At 46.4% G+C, this 27,819-nt stretch overlaps 1 protein-coding gene across 1 annotated transcript; it reads right to left on the reverse strand.

Moving 5' to 3' along the window:
- Window positions 1-1,740: 1,740 nt before the first annotated feature.
- EMP1 (epithelial membrane protein 1) lies at window positions 1,741-27,723 on the reverse strand. Its single transcript, XM_054988335.1, has 5 exons — window positions 27,584-27,723; window positions 10,535-10,651; window positions 4,562-4,661; window positions 3,532-3,672; window positions 1,741-1,994 (listed from the first exon to the last, which is right to left on the reverse strand). Exons 2-5 carry the CDS (start codon window positions 10,610-10,612, stop codon window positions 1,837-1,839), a joined length of 477 nt encoding a protein of 158 aa, XP_054844310.1. The 5' UTR covers window positions 10,613-10,651; window positions 27,584-27,723; the 3' UTR covers window positions 1,741-1,836.
- Between the last annotated feature and the right edge of the window lie 96 nt (window positions 27,724-27,819).

Genomic DNA, 27,819 nt, shown 5'->3' on the forward strand with positions numbered 1-27,819 from the left:
TTTACAATGACTGCACATGAAGAAATGGCAAGTACAATACTAGAACATAGCCACCAAATTCCAAAAAGCTTACATGTAAAAAGAATGTAACAAAGAGAGAAGGGAAATACTGTTTATACTAAGCCGGCAGCCCTGAATTAGGCCAGACTTAAATGTGATGCTGCCGAGGCAAAAGAGCTCCCCTGTGGGCTTTTGAGCTTGCATCACGTTGGCTACACAGATTAAGTTTGCATTCTGGCAACAGTATCTGCAGATTCCTGACGTGCAAACTAAGTACACGCAGCAGCTTTGCACTGGCTGCAGCAAATGAGCTGGTGAAGCCCTGCCAAGTCGTACCGGGAAGCGCTTTGCCTCTCCTGCCTCACGTTTAAAGCCGGCCTTTGTCAGCCCCTTGAAAGGGATGGAGCTGAGAGCAGGCCAACCAACTTCTCACCGCTCGTGTGACATAGATGGGTCTGCCTGGCAGGGATGACCTGGCAGGCCTGAAAATCCTGAAGCAGACAGTCATATGACACCACAGTAAATCCTTTCCGTTTCCGTGCAGCCATTTCCTGCTCGGATCTCCATTTGCCAAATGTAATGAGCTGACCTCCTCCTCTTCCCCGGGCGGGGGGTCATGTTGTGTGCCCAGAAAGTATAGGGAAAAAATGAAGATTGACACAATATACAGTGAAGGTCCTTCCCCAAAGTCATACACCTACAAGGAACCCTGACTCAAGTGGCCAGTTCTAAACTATGGGGGTGGGGGGGGATTATTCTGTGATATTAAAACCTCTGTACTAACGCCCTGCAAGGACAGATCATAGTTTCAATGCCAGATCCATGATTAAAAACCTTATCCTCTGAACAAAAACAAACTTCCCCTCCTTTAGGTAGTCAACAATGACAGGACAGCTGGTCACACCAATCCCCTTGAATGGAGATAGGAAGCTCCAATAAGCCAAAGTAGAATGTCTCAATGATGTGACTAGAAGTGTGTCTTTCTGTCCCATTGCTTATAGAACCCATACATCACAGACAGACCTCAGGGGGACACTGTGAGGTCTTCTGAGTGCAGGTACACATCTCAATAATGACCCTCTTTGCAGCATTAAGAACTCCATCCCATAGGACTGTTTGCCTGCCTGTCTCTATCCCTCCCTAGCCTCCCCTCTGCCATCCACATTCACCTCTCTTTCATTCCTTTGTTTTTCTTTTAATCTCTTCAGCAGCAGTAGCCCCATTTCCTTCTTAAGAGAGAAATGTGGAAGTGGTGGAAATAGAAAAGCCTGCATTTGTTCTAATACTGGGATTCGGTCTCACTTCAATAATGTTGCTTCCACATTTTGTGTCTTTAACCTTTTAAAAATACGTCTAAGGAGTACTGTACCATCATTTTAGTGGGCACGAAATTCTACACTTCCCACCATGAGTGGGAATGGCTCATAGAGAGCATGGGGGAATGCATCACAGCTGCTGAAGTTTTGGGGAAGAAAGCTGAAGAGTTTGTTTCTTGATTAATTTGTCTGTAGTCAAGGAGGCAGAAGAGTAAGATTCTTTACGATGGAATTGTGCATGTCATTTTGTGAGCAAGAAGACAGCATCTGGCTGCTCTGGCGGTTCTTCAAGCATCTTCACGGTCCGTTTTATCCATTCCACATGGAGGGCTTGGAGCAGCTTTTCTCCCTCTGGTGGATTCATGTCTGTGACTGGGCAAGTTAGCTGAACATTGTGTGATTCATTTCTTTTAACAAACCGTTCTCATCGTGAAAATGACTTCACATCCCTCCCACAAGCCCCCCCCAAGCCCCCTCCCCCAATTTCCAATCCTCCCTCCCTATTTCATCCTCAGGACCCTCATTTCTTTCTGAGCACAAGGTACAGAATGCCAATGATGAAGCTAAAGCAAAAGCAGATCCAGGCCAGTATGAAGGAGTAGCCGTGGTGATACTGATTAGAGAAATGTTTCGGGACTCGGTTTGTGTAAATGGAGACAGCAATCAAAATGCAAATCCCTGTGAAGAGAAAGAAGAGCAAGAATGAATTGGGGAAACAGTTCGAGACCAGGCTTTGGCTCGTCCAGATGATCTCAGATCGTTTGGCCTAAAAAAGGGAGCTTTGACTCTCGAAAGCTCACACTCTGAAAAGCTTGTTGGTCTCGAAGGTGCCCCTGGGCTCAGATCCTGCTGCTCTACATGCCGACCAACACAGCCACCCACCTAGAAGATGCCAAAGTGGTAACTGATGGAAAGGAGCACAGAAAGCAAGGGAGATGGACAGACAGACCAGCAAGGATTGATTCCCTGGTCTAATCTGAACGCGAAAAACTTTCACGGGAAGGGTTTATTTTAAAATACTGGCTTGTACCAGGTTATCTAATGCATTCTATAGATTGCAGTAACTAATGTCATAGGGTCATTATTTTGACCACTTGCACAGGTTCAAAGTTCCTTGAATAGTCCAATGAAATCTTGGCAGTGAAATAGCGAGGACATCCCTATCAATACGCAGTCAGGTTACCCCTAACCAGATTTCCACTTTTTTAACAATTTATTTTCCAGTTTTATTTAACATAGATAAAAAAGAGGGGGGAAGAAACAAAGGGGGGAATCTAAGTACAAATTAGCTGTGCAAGCAGCCATCAACGCCTGACTTACATAGAAACAAATGCAATCTTGCTAAACTCTTATTAAACCATAGTTTCAACATATATTTAGATATTAAATTAACTTTTTTCAATATGGTTGACCATAATAATTCAAATTGTGATATGTTTTTTTCCTCTCTGTAAATAAGTTAATATCATAGTATGCAGCCCCTTCTGCACCAGAGACATAACCTCCTTTCAGTCCTCTGCGCTCTGCACTCCAGGTAAAAAGACCACTGTTGTTGTTGCCTCCACTCACTTACCCTCCTAGCAGCACCCTTCTTTTCTGGCTGGAGAGAAGCTAAGAAATTACTGCCCTGATTTTTTTCCTTGCTCCCTCTGGTATGTTATACTATCATAGTTCAGAGGATGAAGAGCAGCCGGAACATGGCATTGTGCAAGTCCGCCCTTGGTCATGTGTGCCGCCTCGTGGCTGACAGGAATCGTCCAGCTTCATGGAAGCCTTCTTGCTGCTACGTTTTCTCCTCCTTTCCTTCCTTCCTCCTCCTAGGACAACCTTGGCCTGGCTATGAGGGGTGGAAGCAAGACCCAGTCTTGGGTCCTGAGTTGTCAAAAGACAGGTGGGCTTATAAATACTTGCAGTAAATAAATAAAGGGAAAGGTGTGGGGTGGGTACTTGGCCTCATGGTCCCTGTTCTGTGCCGTAAGTTGTGCTGCAGCCAGTCGGCTCCCCAGCCATCAGAGCACTGCAGTCATCTTGAATCTTGATGCTTTATACAGCACAATTTTGTGAGTATCTACTTGGAAGTAAGTCCCACTAAATTCAACCGGACTGCACAGGACTGCAGCCTCAAGGATGCCTTTTCCTCTGCATGCCAAGGCAACGCATCCCCCAAAGCAGCACACGGTCTCTCTCTCTCTCTCTCTCTCTGGGTGTTACTTACAGCAGACCAGCAGGATGAGTCCAGTTAAGTAGAAACGTTTCCCTTTCTCCATAGTAAAGAGCTGCACCACAAACATGACCAGGGAGATGAAGGAGAAGATGATGGCCAGGATCATGAAGGCCTGGACTGCCTTGAGGGCAGCTGGCAATGCAGAGAAGAAAAAGAGAGTCATGATGAGGGAGAGGCACAAGGCAATACCAAGTTGCAAACACTGCAGACAACAGAGGTAGTCTAATAGCCTTTTACACATAGGGTTGCCAGGTGTCCAGTTTTACCAAACAATCTGGTATTTTCTTGGACTGTCTAGGGGAAGTTACATCAAAATATATGACCTGGATAGCCCAGGAGAGCCTGAGCTTGTCAGATCTCAGAAGCTAAGCAGGGTTGGCCTTGGTTAGTAAGTGGATGGGAGACCTCTAAAGAAGACCAGGGTTGCTATGCAGAGGCAGGTAATGGCAAACCACCTCTGTTAGTTTCTTGCCATGAAAACCCCACTGGGGTCGCCATAAGTCAACTATGACTCGAGGGCAGGATTTCATTTCCACCAGACACCTGGCAAGCCTATCGGCTCCCCTTACACACACACACACACACACACACACACACACACACACACACACACACACTGAGTCCCACCCTTGATGGCCTCCAGCTTCCCAGGCACTCTGCTCTCGGGAGCCTCTTCCGAGGCTTCGTGCACCTCCCAGGGCCAGGAAGCGATGAGATTGGCCTACTCCCCACAAGAGCCGCACCAGCACAAAGGCCAGCCCGGGCGGGGGGGGGGGTCTGGGATCCCTACAGGGTTCAGAGGCTAGCCATGGCAATATAGCAGTGGGGATTGCCCCCCCCTGTCCTAGTCCAGGTTTGCCACGGAAGGGGCTGCCCACTTTTTCCATGAGCGACGATGACATCACTTCTGGAAGTGATGTCATTATGGTCCAAGAAGCACACATGCAATTTGCATGTGCGTGAAGAAATCAACACCGGTGAGTCTTTTTTTTTTTTAATGCCTTCTGGTAACTCTACTTACATGCGTCATCGGCTGGAAATACTTCATCAGTACAGGAGCTTCCATTACATGCTTGCCAGAGTCCTGATGTTAAGTTTCCTTTCTGGCCTACCATCCAGGCCTGAATGAAAACAGAAGCGCAATGCATGGTTTTTAATTGTTTTCTCATCCAGAAAACTAACTTGCCATGCTAAATCCAGAAAGGCAACTAGGTTAGTATAGAAATGCTTGCATTGTACATACTTACTTCATTTCTACCTCATGTTTCTCCACAACGAGACCCACAGAGGCTTACATTGTTCTCCTGACCTCTGCATTGAGATAAAAGGTCTACATTCTTGCACCAAAAGGCTTTCCAAAGAACTCCATAATTTGGGAAATGTGTATCTTTTTTTCTGTTCCTTCTAATTACAAATTTGGAGATTTGGCGGGGGCGGGGGAGGGAATTACACAAATAACCAAGGAAATCATTGGTGTGACTGAACACTATGCTGGCAGAAAATCTGATATATTCAAAAAGTAGAATAAATAGAGCAGAGGAAGAAAACGAACAGTACTCTGAAGGGCCCTAAGACTCCAGGAGGAAAAGTTATCAGCACAGGGCCATTCGAGGTCTTCCGCCAGCTCAAGGACGGGACATACCCCCACCCCACCCCCACCCTGGCCCCTGCCGCTGGCAGAATGTCTGTTGCCTCTTGAGCTGCTGAGGGCTGGGAGCAAACTGAGCCCCTCTGGAGCCACACCCTCTTCCTTATATCCTCCCAAACAGTTGCTCGAATAACTGGGCCAGGGAATTGGCCACATATCTGTAACATTCAGTTGCTGGAGACAGGAACAAATATTCCCGATTCTCTTGAAAGATCAAGAAAGCTGTGATCAACAAGTACCCAGTAAGGAACTGCAAATCTAGAGTATTTTGAAGGAAGCATGAGGTGGTGGCGGGTGAAAGATGTGGAGCAGTGGAAGCAAAAGGTGATAGAGTGAGAAATGACTGAAGGTCCTGGGAACAGCCTCTGTTCACCTGCAAAGACTTCCATTCAATGGCCTTATTGCAGACACCCCCAGTTATGACTTATTTGTTCACTTGCTCTCCATGTTTTTGATCATTTCTCAACAACTCTGAAAGCTGAAGATCTTTTTTTTTTAAGCAGATAGTGTGGTTCTTGGGTAGATACATAGTTCATCCAATGATGAGCTTAAACAGTGTGTGTTTGATGACTTCACTAAAGGACCAATGTCTCAGCATTCAATGAAGTTTAGAGCAGTAAATTCAGTACAACCTGAACAGTGTAAATGATGCTTAATCCACTAAGCTCATTTTTTGAGTTCCAGCTTCTGAACTGAAAGAAAGATGGGTTTCCATAGAAGGCATTGGCACCGACATACCTTGATGCTTGCTTGCTGTCCTTTTTTTGTAGCACCCCAGAGATGGTTATAGTATCTGGTCATAGGAAATAAGGATGGGTTTGGCAGTGATTGGAGATGCCTCCATTTCAGAGGATGTGCTGGATGATTTATGAGGTCCTTCCCAATCCCAACCCTTCCATGAATTTGCAGTTGCTGTAAACACGTTGTAGATCTACCACTTTACTAAATATCAATCAGTTTAGGTGGGGGATCTATTAAACAGCTGCCCTCAGCAATCCTCCAAATGAATCTTTGCTGTGGTGTAGGACATAAGTATTAATTTGGTTCTATTGTAATGCTTTTGGACTAAATTGCTGGTACTGTTGGAACAAATGATAGATAAGGTCTTGACTGTAAGGGGCAGCTGGGGTATGATTCTCTGAATCCATTGTCATTCTCAAGGTTCTTTTAATTTTGCAATGTTAAAAGTATGAGAGAGTCCTGTGATGTGGTTTTCAAAGCCTCTGCCCTAAATCCTCCTTGAGAACTGTTTTTGTACAAAGAAAGGGTGGTGGGTCTTGTCAGCTCTTGCAATTTGTGATGAAATTGATCCTTCCTGTTCTACTTCTTTTGAAGATTATCCAGATAGATACAATTTTAGGAGTCAGATGCACATTCTAATGAGGTGAATGACTCAAGCAACAATCTTAGGCAGGTCTACTCAGAAATAAGTACCATTGTATTCAATGGTTCTTAGGACTGCAGTCTCAATTAATGAGTCTTTGGTCTAGGTAGGGACCAGTGTGGCTAATTGTGATGTTTTATGGAGGTGCCACAGGTGAAAAGGCCTTTTCCTAGGATTGTTCTTGCAGTCACAATCCAACCAAAATCTTCAGAAGTTGCTGTTTGGAGTCTGGACAGGTTAATTTCTCTTGGACCAAAAGAGCTTCCCAAGCATCTTTATTTGGGCAGTCAGCAGACCACAGAAATCCATCCCCTCGGAACTCAATGGAAGTGGGAGAAACTCCAAACGTTGGAACAACAGAATGCTGGAAAAATAAAATGCTTGTGGTGGTTTCCTGAGGTTTTGGCTTCAGAATGTCTTTCCTGTTGTTCAGTGTTGTTCGGCTTCTTTTGTATTTAAATGACGGGCTATTTTTATATAGGAGTACCCACTAGGGGTCATCACAAACTAAAGCAAAGGAGCAATTCTGGGGTTATGTAAGTATGTGTGGGTAGTTTGAAAAGTCATAATGATACGTGCCTTCATGTTTTATTACCAGGCAGCAATGGGTTTGGGCATCTAACAGTTCTAATCAGATTAACTGTGAAATACCCCAGAAATCTAATGGAACATCTCCTAGCAAGTATTACTCATTAATGGAGGATCAGCCATAAGTCATGTAAACATAAATTCTGAAGCTGTTTCCTGGACACAGTTATTGTTTACTCTTTATGCCCTGCCTTTCTTCAACCATGTACCTTCAGGTGGCACACTTAAGGGCTCCTTGGGAGTTTAAATGGCCCAGGAACAAGCCAAACTGAGCCTTGTGATGCAATGAGCCAGCAGCGCTGCTATGCACTGGCTCAGCCATTGCCTCTGGTAGCAGCGTTGGAGGAAGCAACTGGTGAGCTAACTGCTGAAAGCCTTGAAGCAAACAATTTCGGCAGTGCTGGTGGTGCTTCTGGGGCTTGGATCTCCTTGTTCTTGGCTGTCAACAGGGAACTTCCCCAGTAAGTTACATGACTGGTCCAGCCTGCCATGAATCATTAGGCCGGAAATTGGAGGACAGCACTTTTGCTTCTTGGGACAGCTGTACTTACCCTGACAGGCTGTCTTTTAGGTGGTAAGCTGCTTGGGGTCCTTTCAAAAGTGCAGCTTCTAAGGAGGTCAACCTAAACTGAGATCTCTCTTCCTTGGGAGCTAAGTTTCTAGCAATAGGGAATCTATACTGCAGTCACCTTACCGAAATAATCATCATAGCTTGCAGTAGTGGTCAGAACTATACTGGGGGATTTTTGTTCTCTGTAGAGGAATACCTGCTTGATGGAGTTTGGTTGCTTTTTATGATTAATGTTGCAGGGCTAGAGCCACCCTCCTTCAGGGTGGTGTCTTTCAGTTCACTCACCTGGCAGACATCTTTCTGCTAGGTACCTGCCCTCTACTGTCAGTTGATTTGTGTGGAGGAAAGGAGGGGTGGGTGGGAATGGCAGCCTTGTCAGTTTCAGGGATTGGACTTCTCATTGCTTCTGATTCTCCAGTTCTGAGCACACAAACCTCTCTTCAAAACTGTACTTTAGGCTGTTGTGTGTTGTTGGCAAACAGGCACAGCTGTTTGCTTTCCCTGAAATGCTCTGCTTTCCCACTTGCATTTGCTCTTGTATCCTGTGCTGTTGAAGGCCTGAGGAAATCAGCATCCCAAAGCTTTGCCAGCTAAGAGCTTTCCAACAGGATACTCCTAGCTGTATACAAGTGATAGATTACGAGCTATTTTGCAGTCCTCCTGGATATACAGGCAGTTCTCACTTGCATCATGTCACTGATCCTCCAGTCCAGTGACCGGATGCTGCTAGCATGTACGTAGACCTGAATGATTTTCTCTTTGCTAATATAACCTGGCATAAACACAGACCAACAGCCACAGATGCTTGACAAAAAAAATCAAATGAAACATTTCTCATATAAATTATACATTAAAATGTGTGTTCCTTGGCAGGGCTAATCAATCATTAAGCATCTAAATAGTTTAGATGCCTTTTAACTGGAAATGGTTTGGGCTGTTCTGTTTTCCAAGGCTTGGCTGAAGCACTTGGGATACTTGGCCATACCTTCTTGAAGTGTGCCTCAACGGGCTCTCTCTGCAGTATGGTATGTGTGATAGGGTAATGTTTTTACATGTGAGTGTCCACCAGGGGGCACTATGGCCATAGGCAGTTTAGAAGGGAGAAGGAAGCGCCCTCAGAGGAGGGCTCTGGAAGGCTCTTGGTTCTTAAATTAATTGATGGTGTGTCACTTCAGGACAGACAACTGGGAAGCAAAGCAGGCAATGGTGAGATGATCCTGAAGCAAGAACCAAAGGGGACTCGAGCATCTAATTTGGTGAATTAGCCTAGCCTAGCCTTTGACATGCCATGTGACTCTCTGTTGTTTCAGCATAAAGGGTGATTTAAGGACTTAACATTACAGAGAAGGTCTCAAACTTGCCAGGAATCTCAGACAAAGGTGATTATTATGTTTGAAAAAGTAAGGAAATATTATCTTTGTTTCTCTTTTTTCGGACCTTTACAAAATGTATCTGTTTGTCAGCAGCTCCATGTGAACATTAACATTCACCAGAATTTCAATAATAACCCTAGTTATGTAACACAGGTAATTATTTTCTTCCAGTCCACCTCCTGAAATTAGTTATTTCCACTCACTTTATTTATTTATTTATTTAAACTTTGATTTTTTTATTTCTAATAGCAACCGTGAAGCACATGCTTTGGTCCTGAGCGTGGCTGCTTTTCCAGCATGGGCTCCTGCGCAACATCGAAACTGCTGAGATCTGGCAGCTGCAGAGTGGGAGGGGTCTGATGCTCTGCTTCAGGTAGGGAAGGGTCACTCTAGATCAGACATGGGCCAGTACATCTGGCCTGGGGGAGCTTTTCACCTGGCCCTAGATCGGCTGAACAATTTGTCAGGAGCGTTGGACTGCTGAAAGGCAGGATCAGCTCTGAAAAACTGGCAAACAGTCCAACAGCCAATGACTACTGGCAGCAAAGGGGTGGGAGAGAGGGCCACATCTGGGTCTCCATTGGCTTTTGAGAACTCTTCCTGTTTCCAACGTGAGCAACTGGTGCTGGAAACAGGAAGAGCTGCTGCCCAACTCGGAGTCCTTGAAAAACAGAGAGCCAGATGTGCCCCTTGGGCTGAAAAATTTACCCAACCCATTTAGACTGCCAATCAAAAATGACATTAGATAAGCGTCACTGTGCTTGACAAGGCCCAATCGGTGCATGAGAATATTTTATAATTCCAGAAACAGACAAGTAGGGAAAGACATTATAATTATATAGCAGACAGTCTGGCAGGTGGGATGATAAAGCATCTCAAAACTATTATCTTCTAATCTCACTCACTCAACTGGTTTTTGAGAGGGGAGTGCCCAGGTGTTTTCTACTCCAGGATAGGAGGGTAGAAACATCACCCATTTCTTCCACGCCTCTAGGCTGCCTTGAATTGCTGGTTTTCTTTCAGTTAATAAATATGAAACGTTCCTGTTCTCAGGGTGTGACTTGTGTTATAGGTTTCTGTGGCACGTATGTGAAGCTGAGGCACCTTAAGCCATATAGAAAACAATTTGTCTTTTCAGTATCACAGAACTGCTGAGGGGGCCCTCATACAAGTCTCTGAAGAACGAATTGACTCTTGGATGAAAAAGGAGTGTTTTCTTCCTTGGAAAAGGAGTGCTTTCTTCCAGGCAGTGGACTGTTCAAAAGACAGTCTTAACAGTAATAACAACAACAACTACTACTACTACTACTACTACTACTAGAGTTGTATATCGCTCTCCTAGACTGATTAGTGCCCCTCTCAGAACAGTGAACAAGGTCACTCTTATCAAGAACGGTCATAGGGGCTAGGTCTGCTGACTTGTTACTTACGTTAGCAATGGTACAGACAAACAGCATGATCACTGTGGCAGTGTGGATCACAAAAATACCAGCCAGTAGCACTAACATCTTGGCTCCGCTGCAGAAGTATGTCTAATGCTGAGAACTCTGTGGAAGGGGGAAAAAACACAACAGAGAATGTATCGAACATTGTACAAATGATTGTGCATCTGCAAGACATTCGAGACGGTTATCTTAAACTAGGTGCCCCCTACCTTTTTGATCCTGTGGACACCCTTGGAAATCTAACACAGAGTGGTGGGCACAGCCGCAAAATGGCTGCTGTAAGAGGTGGTGCCAACCACAAAATGTCAGGGTGTTACGTTATACATAACTCCAAATGCAACTCTTCACATTACAGCCCAAACGGTGTTTAACTAGTTGCCTTTTAAAATGAACATCTTGTCTAAAAACATTTTTTGCATACACATAAGTATCCGTCAAATCTCCGGTGGCCAATCAGGAGCTCTGTTGGCCCCACACACTTCCTAAAAACACTTGGCTGGCACCAGGAAAGATGCTGGCAGGCGACGCATTGGGGACCCCTGTCTTAATCTCATGCCACCTTGGACACATTACTACAAAAATAGATCTGCAAATATATTAGCAAATCCTCTGGTTTCTTGTTTTTTTTTAAAAGGAGCAGATCAGTCAAACTTGCAATCTCTGCCCTGGCAGCCTGGCTTGGTAGAGGCGAGGAAACACCCTCCCACTTGGCTCAGCTGGTGCCCCCCCCCTGATAAGCAGAGTTAGGGCTGGCATCTCCACAGGCAACGTGTAAACTGCTTTGAGGGCTGTACTCAGTGACATTTAGGGAGGCCCATTGCAGGAGGAGAGGGATCAATGAAGTTACTGTAATGGTTTCTGCCCAAGAACAAGCCTTGCTTTCAAGCAGGGAGCTTCCTAAATTTTTTAATTTGATACAATGAACTTGCCTCAGTACATTTCTGAAGAAAGATGCCATTTATTTGTAATTAAGTTGATTCATTTTCCTTTCCTGTCCTGTCTGTGAAATAGGTTCTGATTAACTGAGAGGCTTCTCATTGGTGCTGTCTGTTTTGGTAGGGAAGTAGAAAACACTTGTCATCTTAGTCACTCTTCTTGCTGCAATTCAATCAGAGCCATAGCTGTGCCTTCCTGGCAGGGCGGGGATTTCAGGTAGCTGCAGGGCTGGTTTTCCTGCCAAGCCACGAGTACTGCTTGGGGCAGCATAATGAGGAGGGCACCAACACACTGCAGGATTTCAACTCACTTCTGGCCATTGGCAGTGCGGGAGTCAAGTGGCATCCCCTATTAGCGTGTGCCCCTACCATTTAGGCAGGTGTCTTGGCAGTGGGGTAGGTGGAAGTGACGGAACAGCAAAAGACCTTCAACTGGCCCAGGGTACCCGTGTCCATCTTTTTAACTAATGCCTGGGACCTGCCTGCAACTTTTACTCCCTAGGTAGAATCTGTGCAGTACATTGGAAGAAGAGATCAAGGCTGGAAAAAATATTTTCAGGTCCAAGTTTAAATTTCAAGAGCACATATTTAATTGCCCATTTTTTTAAAAAAATCTTGTTTTATTTTAGCCCTGAGTAATATAACAATCAAAAAGTTCTCTTAGGTTGTCTACCCCGTCGATCTGGGTGAAAGCATGGATGATCACTCAGTGGAGAAAACTTAATTTCTGCTGATTTGTCAAGGGGCTTTGTCCAGCAGCCAGCCCAGAGTTTGCTGTCAGTTATTAGGCGGCAAGAGAAGTGTGACTGTTATGAAGGAGACACATGGCAGGAGATGAGCCACAGGGGAGTGGTGGGCCTTCTGGAAGAACAGCCCCGCTTTCTTTCATGGTTTCCTTTTCAGAAATTCATGGAAATTTAAACCACAGTGGTTTGCAAAGCCACGTTACTCAGTCATAGTCTATCTTCTCCATCCCCTCCTCTTCATTCCGTTGCACTCTTCTGTGTGAGAGACAGCTGCTTTAAAAAATGCTTAGGTCTTTTTTGGGAACACAAAGACACCGTATTCTTCCCGAAAGCAGCACTCCCCTCCTCTTTCCTGCCATGTCTTGTCTTTGCTGCCCCTTTGCTTGGTGCCATTTCCTTCCCTTCACCTTTGGCTTGAGTTTGGATTGTGAAACTGTGCAAACCCTTTGCATTCTTTGCAACAAAACACCTTTCAGACTGTAACAAAGTACTTGTTTGCAGTTGCAGTGTTGCTCTCTGTCCTTGGATCTGCACTGCAAAAACATTCTACAGTTTTGATTGTCTAGACACAGCCGAGTAAGACCCTCTGACTGCAAGCTGGCAACTCAGCCCTGTGTATGTTTAGTGTCCCAAGTTCAAGCGGACTGGCTCCCAAGGAAATGTGGACAGGGTTGCAGGCAGGATTGCCAGCCTCCAGGTAGTGGCCGGAGATCTCCTGGAATTACAACTGATCTCCAGGTCACAGAGATCAGCTCCCCTGGAGAAAATGGCTGCTTTGAGGGGTGGACTCTATGGAATTATACCATGCTGAGGTCCTTTCCCTCTACAACCCCTGGTATCTCCAGGCTTTAGCTCCCCCCCCCCCCGATCTACAGGAATTTCCCAACTTGGAGCTGGCAACCGTGGTTGCAGGCCAAGCCCTTCCTTCAGGTTCTGTGAGGCAGGATGCATCTCACCCCTTCTTGTTTCACAAAAGGAGACCTTCCGTCTGTTCCTCAGCACCGATGGCCCACACCCCCTTCTGACCTGTGAGTTTGGATAATCAGATACCTTGCTAAAGAGATGTACATTTCATTACAGGGCCTCCATGTTTAATTAAGCTCTTTCTCTAGTGGAAATTAAATATCCCAAACCACCCATGGAAGTCCGCCAGGATTGGCAGGGCGAGGTCATAATCCCATGCCCCCTGGCATTTGTTTCCTTTTAAAAAGCAGCACCCAGGAGATGTCTCTGCCTTTTGTTGAAAAACAATCTACCCTTGGCAGTGAAACTCTTGGCTTGCCGGTATCAGACTGAAGGAATGGCTAGGACTGGTGACTTTTGATTGCAAATTTTATCCAAGCATAATTCTACCTCATTCTTCGGGTTTCTCCCCAATGATGTAGTTACTGCTGTGTTTTGTAAGTAACTCTACCATTTTCCTTTATTGCTATTTGCTTGCCTAAGCAATCGTTTTCTAATAAAGAGCTTTTGGCAAAGTGCTTCGGCTTTTGCTTGCAAGTGCTGTGTTTGGGCCCCGTTCTTCCAAGTCTTGACTGATTGCTGGTTTGCCACATTCAGATGATCCAGACCCAGAGAGCAGGTAGAATGAGAGAGTGCAGCTATTTGTTGAACCGAGATAAGAGAGCTTTTTCCAGACTGAATTATCTACCATGAGAGCCTGATAAAATAGGAAGATGGGTAGCACGTTTAATGCGCTGGGTAGTCTGATTGTGATGAGAGCTAAAATCCTATGCACACTTAATTGTCTCATTGAATTCAGTGGGATTTATTCTGAGTAAACATCAGTAAGTATGCACTGCATACTTGCACTCATTCCTTTCTAGCCCATCTATCCAACCACATCCTTGTCGGAGTTTAACTGGGTTCTTCATTCATGACAAAGTTGGTACTAAATGAATGATAAGCAACAGTAGCAGGCACAGGGAGGCACTCTAATGGGGCACGTTCTTACAATCTTCCTGTCCAGCTGATACATAGAATTAATTCCCTAAAGCCTTGGGAGAACTTTCTGAATAAGTGACATCATGACTTGCGAAACCAGAACTCCAAATCCCAAAACAGGAAAGGGCAGTGCCAACGGGTGAAATGAAGATAGAGGTCCGATAGCACCTTGAACACCAACTAGATTTCCAAGATATGAGCTTCTGAGAGTGGGAGCTAGAAATTTAAGATCCTAGATATTTATGACTGAAACGTAGCATAGTGGAAATGTGATGAAATTCAAATCTAAGTGTAGTGAGATGGGAGAATGGAAATATACATGCCTTTGCTGTGTTCATATGGCCTCATCCAACTTGATTAAAAAATCCCTCCCCATCCTTTTACATGTCTGAACAAAGAATTAAAAAAGTAACTCTGGCTTCTTCATTTCTGTCACGTGAAAATATCTGTACTACCAATCTGGAATGCAGAAACAGCAGTGCCCAGCTACAGTATCAAAGGGCACAATGGATTCATTCATAAGCTCACAGGGCAACCCTAAGCAGAATTCTTCCAGACTGAGCCCACTGAAATCAGTGACCCTGGCAGCGCATGGCTGATTACTCAGGACATCAGACTAGGTGGTCATAATAGTCCCGCCAACAAACGCAGGCGCCGCGTGTGAGGACACTCACACACAGGAACTCTATTGGGAAAAGGGTCACAGAGGAGAAATGGTCACTCCAGATGAAACCCGCATTCACAGCGCCTTGCACATGCAGGATGCTGCTTGCTTGTGTCAGGAGTGGGAGATCAACATTCAATGTATGTTTAAAAGGAAGTGTATGTGGGGGTGGGTAGAGGAAGCTTTCCTCTAGTTTTTCCACTTGCTGGATCAACTAGTCATGACAGGAGGAAGGGAGTATTGGCAGAGTGCTACAGAATTACACGTATGTTTGAACAAGCTTCTGGTGGTGACAGATGAAGTATGCAGGAAAAGTGCCTGGTATGGGGAAGGGAAGGGGAGTGTTTGCCGAGCATTTGGGAGTTCCAAAAGAGCCATAATTACTGAAGCTGCTCAGAGGTACGAATTAAATCTCAGTGTTCCCGAGCACAATGTTGCCAACCTGTTCTAACCCAAGAAGACACCAATGAGGGCCTTTCAACGCATTCTTAAGGTCAAGCAGAGAGTCCATCTGATGGCTCTTCAGTTTGCCACTCACATGGGCCCAAAGCTTTTTCAGGGGGACTCAAAACAATCAAAAGTTTGCTTATGACAGAAAGGTATGGCAGGGAAGCGTCACCCTGAAGAGCATAGTCAGCAGGGAGAGGCAGAGGAGAATGTGGAGCCTGCAAGAGAGGAAGAGAAGCCCCTCTCACGGTATTAGATGAGGACCTCTCAGCTGCCAGGGCAACTGGCCTGATCCTCTCCACAGACTGCTGCTCCTCCCGGCTCATCTGTACAGCTACCAGCTATGGCCACCCATCACCTCCCCACAGATTTAGCACTGTTCACATGTTACAATGAACACATGTACATCCTGCCCATACATGAGCACATCTGTTTGTTAGAAACAGCCAATGTGCATTCAGTTCACGAATCAAACTGGGAACCAGTACCTGGATAAATGTGGGGTCTGTATCACACATCCAGCTGTACATACTTTGATGGTAACATGAGAACTACTCTACGCATATACAAAAAACAATAAAGTGTACGTTGTACATGGAATGTGCATGCATTCATTATCACTTGTGAACAGGGCAAGAAAGTGTTGGGGGGAGAGATGGAAGAGGGACAGGGGTAAGTGACAAAGAGGGCAGAGGTGGGGGAGGGCAGAGGAAATATGCAGGGAGGGAGACTACTGATTGGGTAACTAGGTGGGAACAGGGTTGTGTGCACTGGGACGGACCAATCAGAGTAGCTGCAAGCATCTAATTTTGTTTATAATGCACAGAGTAGAAGGATGTCAGGTAAGTAACAGGAACATACATTTGGAAAGGGTTAGGGTGCAGCTTTCCTTGACAATGGTCTGTCCCTTTCTTATAAATGTATCAACCCCGGGCAATAAAAAACCACCCTAGATCTTATTCAGAGGATGACTCGTTGACGTAGCAGTGGCTTAAATCAAGGCCTAGGCCATCTGTAAATTAAAGTGATGAATTAAAAAACAGAGCACATGCAAAACACTGGATAAGACTCGTGATAAACCAAGTACTGGGTGTCTCCTTCAATAAAATTTGTCATTCATCTCAAAATCAGAAGTACTGCATTGGGGGCTCCTGGGTTCTTTGATCTCAGACAGCCGACTCTCTGCAGAAAGAGGAAGTAAGAGTGCAAGTGGGTCTTAGCTCACTATTCCGTCCATGTCCTGGGGAAGCCCCATTTTGAGCATGTGGCCACTTGGGCATCAGAGACGCTCCAATACATTGGAACAGAGCATTGGAACAGATACCTTAGGCTTTTCAAAAATAATTCCAGGGGAAAGTTTATCTGTATCTGCATTAGCAGGCACTCCTGCAGTGAGGAGAACTGAAGTCACCCTTCCTTCCTGACACAGGACGTGAGTTTAATGGGAGTGGGTGGGAGTGTCCCACGATATTCAGTGTCCCGGGATAACCTCTTATCGGCCAGCCCGTGTATGGTGAGGATTTCACCATTCCCGGACTCTTTGTTTATTGTTTTAAAATATTTGTCTCACCTTTCCACAATGCCCCAGGTGGCTCACAAAATATAAGCACACACACTGAACAACATTCTTAAAACACATCAAGGAACGTCAGTCAAGGTAATTGCGGCCCCTGAAACGTTTCACGCGGAGCTGCCGCTCGGAGGTCGCGCGGGCGGCCAGTCGCGGCAGGGAGGTGTTGACGCAAAGGCAGCCCGAGCCAACTCAGTCCTGCTGAGGCCTTTCCTTGCACGCCTCTTTTTGTTCCCTTCCCACCACAACGCCCCAGGTGTGCAGCGCCGCAACTCTCCGTTCTCGCCGCTTCAGCCTGGCTGGGCACGTGCGCTCTTTCCCCGGGAAACCTCCCACTGGGGCCTGCGTTTGGATGGAAAGGCTTTAGGCGGCTTTTTCACGAGCAGAGATTGTGATCCGCCCGCGCACACGTGCAGAGTACCGGCTGCCTCGCAGCGCAGAAAGATGAGTTCCGTCCCTTCCCCGAACGCCGCCATATTCCGGCTCCACCCCAAATCCCCAGGAATTTTCCAAGCGAGGGTTGGCAGCCTGCGGCTGGGAGAGCCGCTGCCAGGCCAGCGCTCTGACTCGCACAAGCAGCTTCGTGAGAAGACACTGGCTGGCTACCAGGCGCGTTTCCCTCAAAGGGAAACCCGCGCAGCAGCGGAAACGCCCTCCCCCCCTCCTCGCAGGACTGGGCAACGCTCCGCCAAGCACACCGGAGGGGAAAGCTCGGCTGCAGCTTGTGGCAAGGGAGGGAATGGAAACAGGAGCGCCCCCCCCCCCCGGTTTCCCAGCGTTGCTCGCGCTCTCTCTCTCGTCCCCTCGCCGGAGGGCAGCGCTCGCCGCCACGTGTCTCCGAGCCCGGTTGGCAGGGGGCGGGGCAGAGAAGCAGGGGGCGGGGTCTGGAAGGCAGCTGTGGGGGAAGTAACGTTACAAACACGCGGTGGCTCGCCTGGAATTGGGTCGGGCGCCGGAGACGCCTGCCTCCCCTTGCAATGCTTATTACACAAAGTTGGGAGGTCGCAGCAAAGCGGCTGGACTCTGCGCCTTGGAAACTCGAGGAAGCTTCTAGAGGGTTGCTGCTAACTAGTCTTAGCACAGCCCTGGCAGCTGCTCTGATTCGCCCACCCAGAGTTTTTAGCGCCCCTCGTTTATGGTCTTTTGCGTGTGCATGGCCTTCAGAAGGGCTCAGAGGATCCGGCAGACAGGGCGGTGGCAGCAAGGATTGCCAGCCTCCAGGTGGGGCCGGGAGATCCTCCCGAATTACAACTGATCTCCAGACCACAGAGACCAGTTACCCTGGAAAAAATGGCAGTGTTGGAGGGTGGGCTCTGTGGTGCCACATCCCCGGTTAACTGCTTCCACTCCCTAGACTCCACTATGCCCAGTCTCCATCCAGCTGTCAAGAATTTAATACGCCAGACTTGGCAAACCTACACAGGCCCTGGCTTCATATGCTGCCCCTTGGGCTCACATCAGTTGCATGCACCCGGGATGTTCCTGCCTAGTCCGGCTGCCATAGCCATTAGCTTGTGAAGGCCAGAAGTAGGTGCTCTTGCAAAAGGAGCAACCAGAGAAACCATGTGCTATTTACACAGAAGGCGGCACCACATCCCACCTCCAAAGAGGCAGGCCATCTTCCTTCAGGGGAGGGGATCCTGCCCCCATCATGGATGCCCAGTGAGAGAGGGTTGGTAAGAGGCTGCATAGCGGCAGATGATGGGTCAGTGGTGGGCACTCGTGCCTCTATGGGGCCCCAGCAGCCCCCCAGCAATGCTAATCGTTGGTCCTGGAAGAACCTTGTGCATTTCTTTAAAGATCCACAGATGCTGTTGTTTGCAACAGCCAAAGCACAAGCCATGACTGAATGGGACCCTGTATCCAGACACGCCTCTATAAGAGGTAGGAGGTAAAGGTATTTTAGTTTCTTGCTTCTTAAGAACAGTCTCTTGCTACACCCTCTCAGTTATTTCTTGCTTTTAAAAAGTGATACTGGTTTTCTAAATAATGGAAATAAAGAAAACAAGAGAAGTTTCAGGGGGTAGTTGTGTTGGTCTGCAGTAAAACAGCAGCAATGGAGGCAAGTGGCACCTTGAAGGACCACCAAGGTTCTCAGGGTATAAAATTTCAAGAGTCAAAACTCTCTTTGTCAGAGAGAGGAGTTGCCTCAAGAATTAGAGTAACGCATTTATTTGAACTGGAAGTGCCTAGTTTGAATCTTAGCCCAGCCAGGAACTCTACATTTCAGTCATGTATGAGAATAATACTGGCCGGCCTGCCTTATAGGATTGTTGTAATTCTTATTCAACTAATATGTGAAGCATTTGGAGTTACTGTCCATGTATGTATCCAAATATTGTTTTACCTCTTGTTTTGATTCTTATTGTGGACATGCTGGGGCTTGTGATAGAACTCTGCTGACTTTATCCACTGGTTTGACCGATGGTCTTACTCTATTTGTTGGTGATTGGTACAACTTTTGAGATCTTTTATGTATTACTGTTTTAACTGTTTTTAGTGGGAAGCATATAAGCATGGCAGGGAAGAGGTGTAAAATAAATATTTTACCAGGAAAAGATTTTGCCATATTTAGAACTCTTCTGATGTCGTTTTCATGATTTTAGAACAGAAGGGAAAAGGAAATCCAGATGATTTGAGTTAGAATTCAGAAATGCAACCAAGTTCTTGCACTAGGACTTGCCTTTGGCTGCAGTCCTGATGCAAGAATTGACATGTACTTATTGTGCCTCTGAGGTGAATGGGGAAATCATGCATTTTCATAACTGAGGTTTTCAGAGTTTTATTACTTATTGCAAACAAACAGAGAAAAAGATGTATACAGGTGGGTAGCTGTGTTACAAAAAAAATACATAGTGCACAAAAGACCTTTTCTGCCTCGTCCCCAGTGCCCTATGTCTGGCCCATGCTTAGAATCACCAGCTTTCCAGCTTGCTCTGGCAACTGTGCCTTTAAGATAGCCTTGCAAATAAGTTTTCAAAGTTACTAGCCCATGAAAAATGCACGTTAGCCTGCTGCCCACATATAGCTGTGTTAGTCATTGTGGAAAGAAAAACGAGGCCAACTCCCTCCCGATTCATGAGCAGCTTTTCTGCTTGGCCATGGCCTTGGGCCTGCTTTACCTGCAAGTGACTTGATAGGCTGCAATTAACCAACGATAACATTTATCTCCAAGCTGTGAAAAATGCACACTAATTGGAGCTGCTCCAGTCCAACTGCAGAAGCTGGTTGACAAGATCATTGCTGGAGTGATAGATGGCTGGCTGTCAACAACTTTTCTCTCTTGGATGTTTGATTCAGCATCTTGTACACGAATACCTTGCATTTTGCATTCCAGAATAACTTTCCTTTGCACAGAAAATATGGAAAAATTATGATAACCTGGGGCCTGACTGAGGTACAAGAAGATGGTTAAAGGGTGCTCATGAAAATCACCTTCATTACCTATCTGCTGTACTAAAGTTAATTGCTAAGGTGTAGCTGCAACAGAGCCAGCTGTTCTTTGACAAGTCCTGGCATTTGTATTTTGCGTATCTTGGGGCACACAAAGCTGCCCTAGTGTAACAGTGTCAGTCTTATCCGCTCTGACTGGCAGCAGGTCTTGAGCAGAAGCAAACCACCCGCTACGTGGTCCTTTTAGCTGGTGACCAGGGGTTGCACCGGAGGCCTTCTGCATGCCAAGTAGATGCCCTCCAGCTGAGCCGTGGCTCCACCTTTGGGGCTGTGAAATGATCTCCCCCTCCTTTCTGTCTCCTCTCCCTGTGTCTGGTATACCTCCCTCCTTTAGAGGGAACACTGCCCTGTGATGTCAAATACATGGACATTGGACTCCAACAGCTCTGCTTTTAACATTTCTCAGACTCTGGCCAGAGTCTATAAGATGGAAAAATGTGCTTGCTCTCTGCTCTTTTTTATCAAGAGGTGAGACCACATGCCCCACGTAATTACCGTGGAGGCCTCCCAAGAGTAATGCCTTAAGTGGGGCGGGGTGGGGGGGGTAGGGTGTGGCCAGCTGGGAATACAGGATTCTCCAGACACTCACATATTTAGCAGTAGCCAATACTGCACAACTCTTGTCCTTCAGTTTTGCACTGGAAACTCAGGCAATTTAAACCTTGCCAGCAAATGATTTATCCCAGATTCCAGTGGTGTGACTCCTTCACAATAAAATGAGTAAACATGATGGAATCCTTTTTGATTTGCTAGAAATCTTTTTCCCACCACACCAAATTAAACAGGAAAGGGGCTTTCTCAACATACCTCTTACTCAGCAGTGCATTTGAAGAAAGTGGAATGAACCAAACTATTGTTTCCATTTTTGTCTCATTGTGGCTGCAAAAGTATTCAACAGCTCCAATAAAGACGTGGCACAGAGTGATTCCTGTAGGCTTGCCAACTTCCAGGTGGGGCCTGGAGTTCTCCCAGAATTACAATTGATCTTCAGACTACAGAAATCACTTCGCTTGGAGAAAATGGTAGCTTTGGAAGGAAGGCTCTATGGTATACCAAAGATTCTAGGTGAAATCCCTTCCCAAATTCTCCCCAAGGTACCCCGCCCCCCCCTGCCCAAAATCTCCAGGCCAGAGTTTGCAATACTACCTTCCTTTCTTGACAACTATCTCCACCCTACCTCCAGTAGACTTTTAACCATTTTTTTTTTAATCTGAGGTTTGTATATCACTATAGTTGTAACACTGGTAATATACCTACTACCAATAGTTCTTTTTCGAAAACAGCAAAGAGCCCATCAGTGATGCCAGTGAGGAAATGGCTTGCAGGAGACAAAATGGTGCTAGGTGTGGGTGGGACATGTTTAAATCGGCACCTTCCCCTCCACACTTCCCGTGAACCTGCTTTAAGACCCTGGTTTAAATCTCCACTTTGCCATGGAAGTCTGCTGGGTGACCTTGGACTAGTCGCACAGTTTTAGTCGAGCCAGCTTCATAGGGTTGTTGTGAGGATAAATTGGTGGAGAGATGTGAGTTGTTTTGGGTCCCCATTGTGAAGAAGAGCAAAGTAGAAGTGAATTAAATTTCTTCTCTACCTTCCCCGCTGCAAATAACCAAAACTGTTCCAGTAAGAAGCCAAGTTAGGTTCTGAATTTAGAAACAGCAATCTATTTCTCTGCTGACCGATTTTAATAACATTGCTTACTTTACTGTTTGTAATTGTTCTCTAATTGTGTGATCTCATTTTATTGCATTGTTTATGTATTATCCTCATCTTAATTGCATTGTTTTGTGATCTGCCTTGACTTTCAGTGAGAAAAGTGAATAGTAAATGAATGAATCATTGATCTGTTTTCCTCAGTGCTATTAACTGTGACTGGTAGCAACTCTCCAGGGTCTCAGGCAGGGAAGGGTCTTTTCTAACTGTTACAAGAACACCTTTAAATGGAGTTGCTAGGGATTAGACCTGGGAAGTTCGGCCCGGAAAACGTGTGTTCTGCCAGTGAGTCACAGACCTTCTTTCATCTTCCACAGGTCAGGGGTGGGACCGGAAGATCCAATCCTGTTTCCCCTTCACATTTCGATTCCTCTTTTAACTGCCATGTTAAGACATCTGTTTTAAGGATACTTGATGTATGTTTCCTGACACATGCAGTGTTTGGTTTTATAGGCAGCGTTTCTGTCTGTCTGAACACAAAATCTTATTGCCCAGCTAAGGAACATCAGGTAAGCCATGGTGTGAGTGATGAAGGGGCATCTCTCTCCACGCAGCTTCCTTATGTAGGTTTGTCAAGAGGCCTGGAGGAAAATGTCCTGTCCCTTTAATAGAGTATTAATGTTTAGAAATGGACACCTGAAGCTTTTCATGGCATGGAGGTAAATTACATCCCATTCAGCCTCTATTAAAGGGACAGGACCTTTTTCTCCAGGCCTCTTGGCACCCCTACTCTCAAGGCCTTGTGTTATGAGAACGTAGAGCCATTGTTCCTGCTTCAGAGTTGTACGCCTCCATTTCAGATATCGGTGTCTGGATTCTCAGTAAATGGAAGTTCATTTCCATCAGTCCTACATGGTACAAAAAGTACCAGAAGCAGGGGCACAGGCATTTCTGTTTTCCTGAAATCATCCTGTTGAACTGCAAAAGGGCAGGTGGCTGCAACTTTTAGGGTACAAAAACATCATTAGTGGCAAGATTTGGAAAAGGGCTGAAGTTGTGGCTTGCTGAATGTATCAGACTCGTCAGGTCAAGATGGCAAAAGCTTCTGCTCAGCACACCCAGAGGCATATCTTTGCTCCATCTAGCTCAGTGTTTGCTCTGGCTGGGCAGACCTCAGCTGTCTAGGGCCTGCGGTAGATAGAGGTCTTTCCCAATGGCTGCTCCCATCCTGAGCTCCATGTGGTCTTCCACAGAATTACAGCCTCTTCTCAAAAGTCTCTTCACATAGGCTTCAGGGCCTACTCTACAGGGCTGGTTGTTTCAACAATGATGCTTAGCTTTTCACACAACATCATGCAATTCTCCAACTTCCAAGTTTTCCCTTGCCACACTGGGTTATTTCTTAAACCTGCTTTGGATGAACTTTCCAGAAAAATCATACTCAAAGCTGGTTTGGCCACTCTGTAGGTAGGAAGCTGTGGATTTTTGGACCTTCCAACCTACATCGGTACGATTTCTCATTCCTATTCCTTCATATCCAGGGCTGGCGCGCCCATTGTGGCTGGGCCAGCAGCCACCTTGGGCGCTAAGGCGCCGAGGGGGCACTGGGGGTGGGGGCGCGTGCCACGGAGCTCAATTGCCCCGTGCTACTGCTGCTGCCGTCGCCAGCAGGTGGCCAGGCCAGTGCGCGGAGCAACTGAGCCAGAAGGAGGATGCATGCGCGCCACCCCAGCCACCTGCCGTGCCTGGCCTGCAGCTGCTGTGCCCGGCTAGGAGCGCATGCTGGTGGTGGCAGCGTGGGGCACCTGAGCGGGCAGCCTCCCAGCCCTCCCACTCAGTTGCTCTGTGCTGCCGCCACTACTGCCAGTACACAGTGGCGGGCCAGGTGCAGCAGGCTGCCAGGGTGGCATGGGGCAACTGAACGGGAGGGCTGGGAGGCCATCCCTGCGCTGCCCCTGCCCCACGTGATGACGTCACACGCAGTGACATCATCATGCAGTCCGGGTGCATGCACGCGCACCAACACCCCAGAAGCTGCCTCAGGTGCCAGAAACGCTGGCCCTGGCCCTGCCACCACCCCTCCACCCCTCTAGTGTATAATTGCTACCATTTTTTTTTTTTAAAAAAGCTTGCCAGTGACAGGGGGTGGTTGTGAGGGATAGGGAGGTAGAAAATCTGCTGCTGCTGCAAATACCTCTGTGCACACCAGGCCGTCGCCCCTGTGTGAAAGCAGTCCAGCAAAGGGGCTGTTGTCTCACCCTCTTGTTCCAGGAAAAAGAAAGGCTTTTGGTTATTCAGTGTCTTGGTAGTACCTAGAGCTTCAGTACCTTAGCTTTATGCACGGCCGCTGTGTTCCCATGAACTTATGCTGCTGAGGGTGGCATTTTCTTTGGTGCAAGGAGGCATCCTCTGCTTCAGGCAGCTTCCAGTGGAAGGCTGCATATACAAGAGGAAAACACCCCCCTCAGCAGAATGTATCTGTGGGCCCCACCCCACTATTAGGGACCACCTTCCTGTTGCTCTGGCCTAGTGATGCGACCAAGATCCACGTCTGTTGCATCTCCTCTCAAAGCAGCCATTTGAACCTCGGATGCTTTTTGTTTCCTTAAAACACACTAAAAATGGTTTCAAATGCATCCCTAACCTGTTTCAAAGCAACTACCAGCTAAGTCAAAGCATGCCTGATAATTGAGCTATTAACAATTGCTGCAAGGTATGGACATAGAACTCCCATTGTACATTCGATAGGGTCTTCATGTCTACTTTCTTGTATGCATCCAGGCTGGTGTCAGGGCCTAATTCCATCCTTAGGCTTTGCAAGGCCAGGGATATAAATTAGTCTTATAAAATATGGGAGCGCCCCAACACACAACTAACCAGGAAGCTTCATGGCAGGATGAAGATTTGAACCCAGGTCTCCCAGTTCCTAGTCCAACCACGCTGGTTCTTCAATATGAAGACTTCTACAAGGAAAGCTTGTGGAATTTGATGTAATTACTGATTCATAATCAATAACTCTGCCAACAAAATGGAATCTCCATGTTCTGAGGCAATATATTTAGGATTATTGTGAGAAAAAAAGCAGTGGAAATTTGTGGCTCCCGGGGCACTCGGTGGCCTGCTGAGCCTCCTGGCAGAACAGCCTCATGGAATGCAGCAGCAGGGAAGGCCATCCCTGTTTGGCTCCCACTCCAGCCATGTGATGCTTCTGGAGCAAGTTGCATCTTCTCACACACACACACCGTAGACTGAGTCACCTGAAACATCTGGGCATGGCTGTCTGCCCAACTCCACGGTCTTTGTGAAGAACTCTGTCACATGGTTCCTCACATGCCATGCACCACCCAATCATCTTGGACACACTATGTGTGATGTGCCTAGCACTGAACTGTATTGTGATCAGGTTTGGGGGAAAGAGCTACTCTGCTCATGAGTTTTGACCATTCATGAAGTTCACCAGCCTCACACCCAATTTTGCTTTAACCAGTGGGTGGAGGTAGGGGTGGCATGAGACTGGAGGACAGAAAGCTCTTGTAGATGAGCCTTACTTCTCTGTGGGGCTTCTCAATGGGACTAGCTCTTAAGACCACTTCTATATTAGGAAGGGGAGGCTTGAAGCTAATGGTAACCGCCCCCCCACCCTCCACCGCCAGGAAGTGCCTTTTGCACTTGCCATGTCTGTAGTGCAAACACCAAGTGCAAACACTGAATGCAGAGTAGCTTCACTTTAACAATGATTTTTTTTCTTGCATGCATTGGAGCATGTGTTCAACAGGGGTCAAAGGCATATGAAAACCCTCTCTGGAATGTGAGCCACAGGATGTTCATCTGGATTGCACCTCTATGTCTGAAAATGTCAGAACCCCTATCAGGTTGAGCATAATGGTACTTCATCCCTCAGTGAACTATTTGTGCTCTAGATATCATAACCACACTTACCTTACCAATGCTACTGATGTTACTGGAATACCCTGAACCTGTTACAGAAATCCAAACAACTGTCTGCTTAACTAGACAGATCTGCACTGCTATAGAATCTAGCAACAAGCTAGATGATATGGAATACATGGATGAGACTGCTGAAGGAAGTACATAAGTTGGCCAATTGGCACCAGCACCAAACAGAGAACTGCTTCTTCAGTATTCCCTTTATTGCATGTGCCCAGAAAAAGCCTTCCTCTTACTGAGAACATGTTTGAATGGACCACACCTAGGTAAAGCTGCATTCCTTCAGGGAGAGTGCAAAGTTTAGTGCAAGTCTTTCTGCCCCACTTTTGATTTTTTCTTTAAGAGCAATAGTGCTTTCACTCAGAAAGGTCTTTTGTGCATGAGAATCTCTGTAGCTGCAGTCTTATGCACACCTCCCCAATGAACACAGTGGAGGCTACTTTTGAGTAAACATACACAAGACTGGGCTGCAGCGGTCTTAGAAATGCTCTCTTGTTTCATCCATCATTGGATTGTGGCTGCCTCTGAGGTGGAAAGGAGCGGCTGCAATTCAAACAAAACCAAAACTACTTGGAAGATCTCAGGACTATCAACTGATTCTAGATTTGATTCTGAGTAACTACTAGTCATTTAAGAATATTAACCAACTACAATGTAACTCATACAGGCAGTATTTGGCATGAGTATCAAGGGGCAAACACATTGCTTACAATAATAATATCATCTGTTTGGGGACACCACTGCACATGTTACGATACACATCCAAGTAATGTACTAATTGTCCCATTCGTTAATTAACCTTTTCAACAAAACAAGCACAAGGTGCATCTATCGGTAGATCATTAGAGGAAATAAATCAGAGAAATTCCTGGGAACCAGGTGAGGACAGGAGAGTATGCCGGTCTAGGGAATCACCTCCCAAGCTAGTTTGCATCCATGCAGCCACTTCCAGCCTGGATGGCCGCAATCTGCTTGTGCCCACCTCCCTTTTTTCTCCATTCTTTCAACCAAAAGATGCCTTGAATGCCCCTCTAGTGAATGGGAAGATCAGGGGTCTTCCCAAGTCAAGTAAAATTCTCTTGGCTGTAGGGATTGGGAGGGAACTCGGCATAGATCTGTTTATAAAGTAAGAGTGAAAAGTGCGGGGACTTGTGCCACAGCCTCTTCTTCCCAGAGTTTGCTCCAGAGTGATCTGGCAGTTTAAAATGCCAGCGCTGCCTTTATTTGAAATCCCCTTTGAGACTCAGACATGCCTGCCAGTCAAGTTGCAAACATCCTGTCAAAGGAATGTGGCAATCCTTTCGGGTCTGCACACATAAGGAAGGCACTTTTGCCTCTCTCTCTCTCTCTCTCTCTCTCTCGCTCAGCACCCAGGTTCTGTTTGTCTCTTCTGTCTGGAGTTCCTGCAGGGAAGATGGCTGGACCTTCTAAGCAAAGTAAATGCCCTGGGGGCAAGTGTGTTACGGTGCAATCCTAAACAGAATTTTACACTTTTCTAAGCCCACAGAGATCAATGCATTTAGAAGCGTACAATTCTTTATAGGGCTGCACTGTTAGGGATGAAACACTCTTTAGACTTTCCAAATGTGAAAGAAAAACAAACAGAGCTCCTGCAGAAGAGAAGTTTGCAAATATCACGGAAATTGCAGCAAGGTATATGGAAAAGAAGCTTACCTTGAAGAAAAGGGTCTTGTGTGAAGGAATCTGGCTGCCCTGCTCTCCTGCTGCCTTGAAGCCCAGAACTGCAGTGAAGGGAGCGTCCGAGCTGGCGGGGTTATAAGTTTCCCCTGCTGGTGTATTGGGATGTGCAATGGGGTGGTGTCTTTTGACTGTGCTTAAAAACAGTTTCTATGAATCAGTCTGGCTTTCAAGAAAAAAAAATTAATACACTACGCCCTGCTTTCTTGGCA

This window comes from Eublepharis macularius, chromosome 9 (genome assembly GCF_028583425.1).
Source record: "Eublepharis macularius isolate TG4126 chromosome 9, MPM_Emac_v1.0, whole genome shotgun sequence".
Lineage (NCBI taxonomy): Eukaryota > Metazoa > Chordata > Lepidosauria > Squamata > Eublepharidae > Eublepharis > Eublepharis macularius.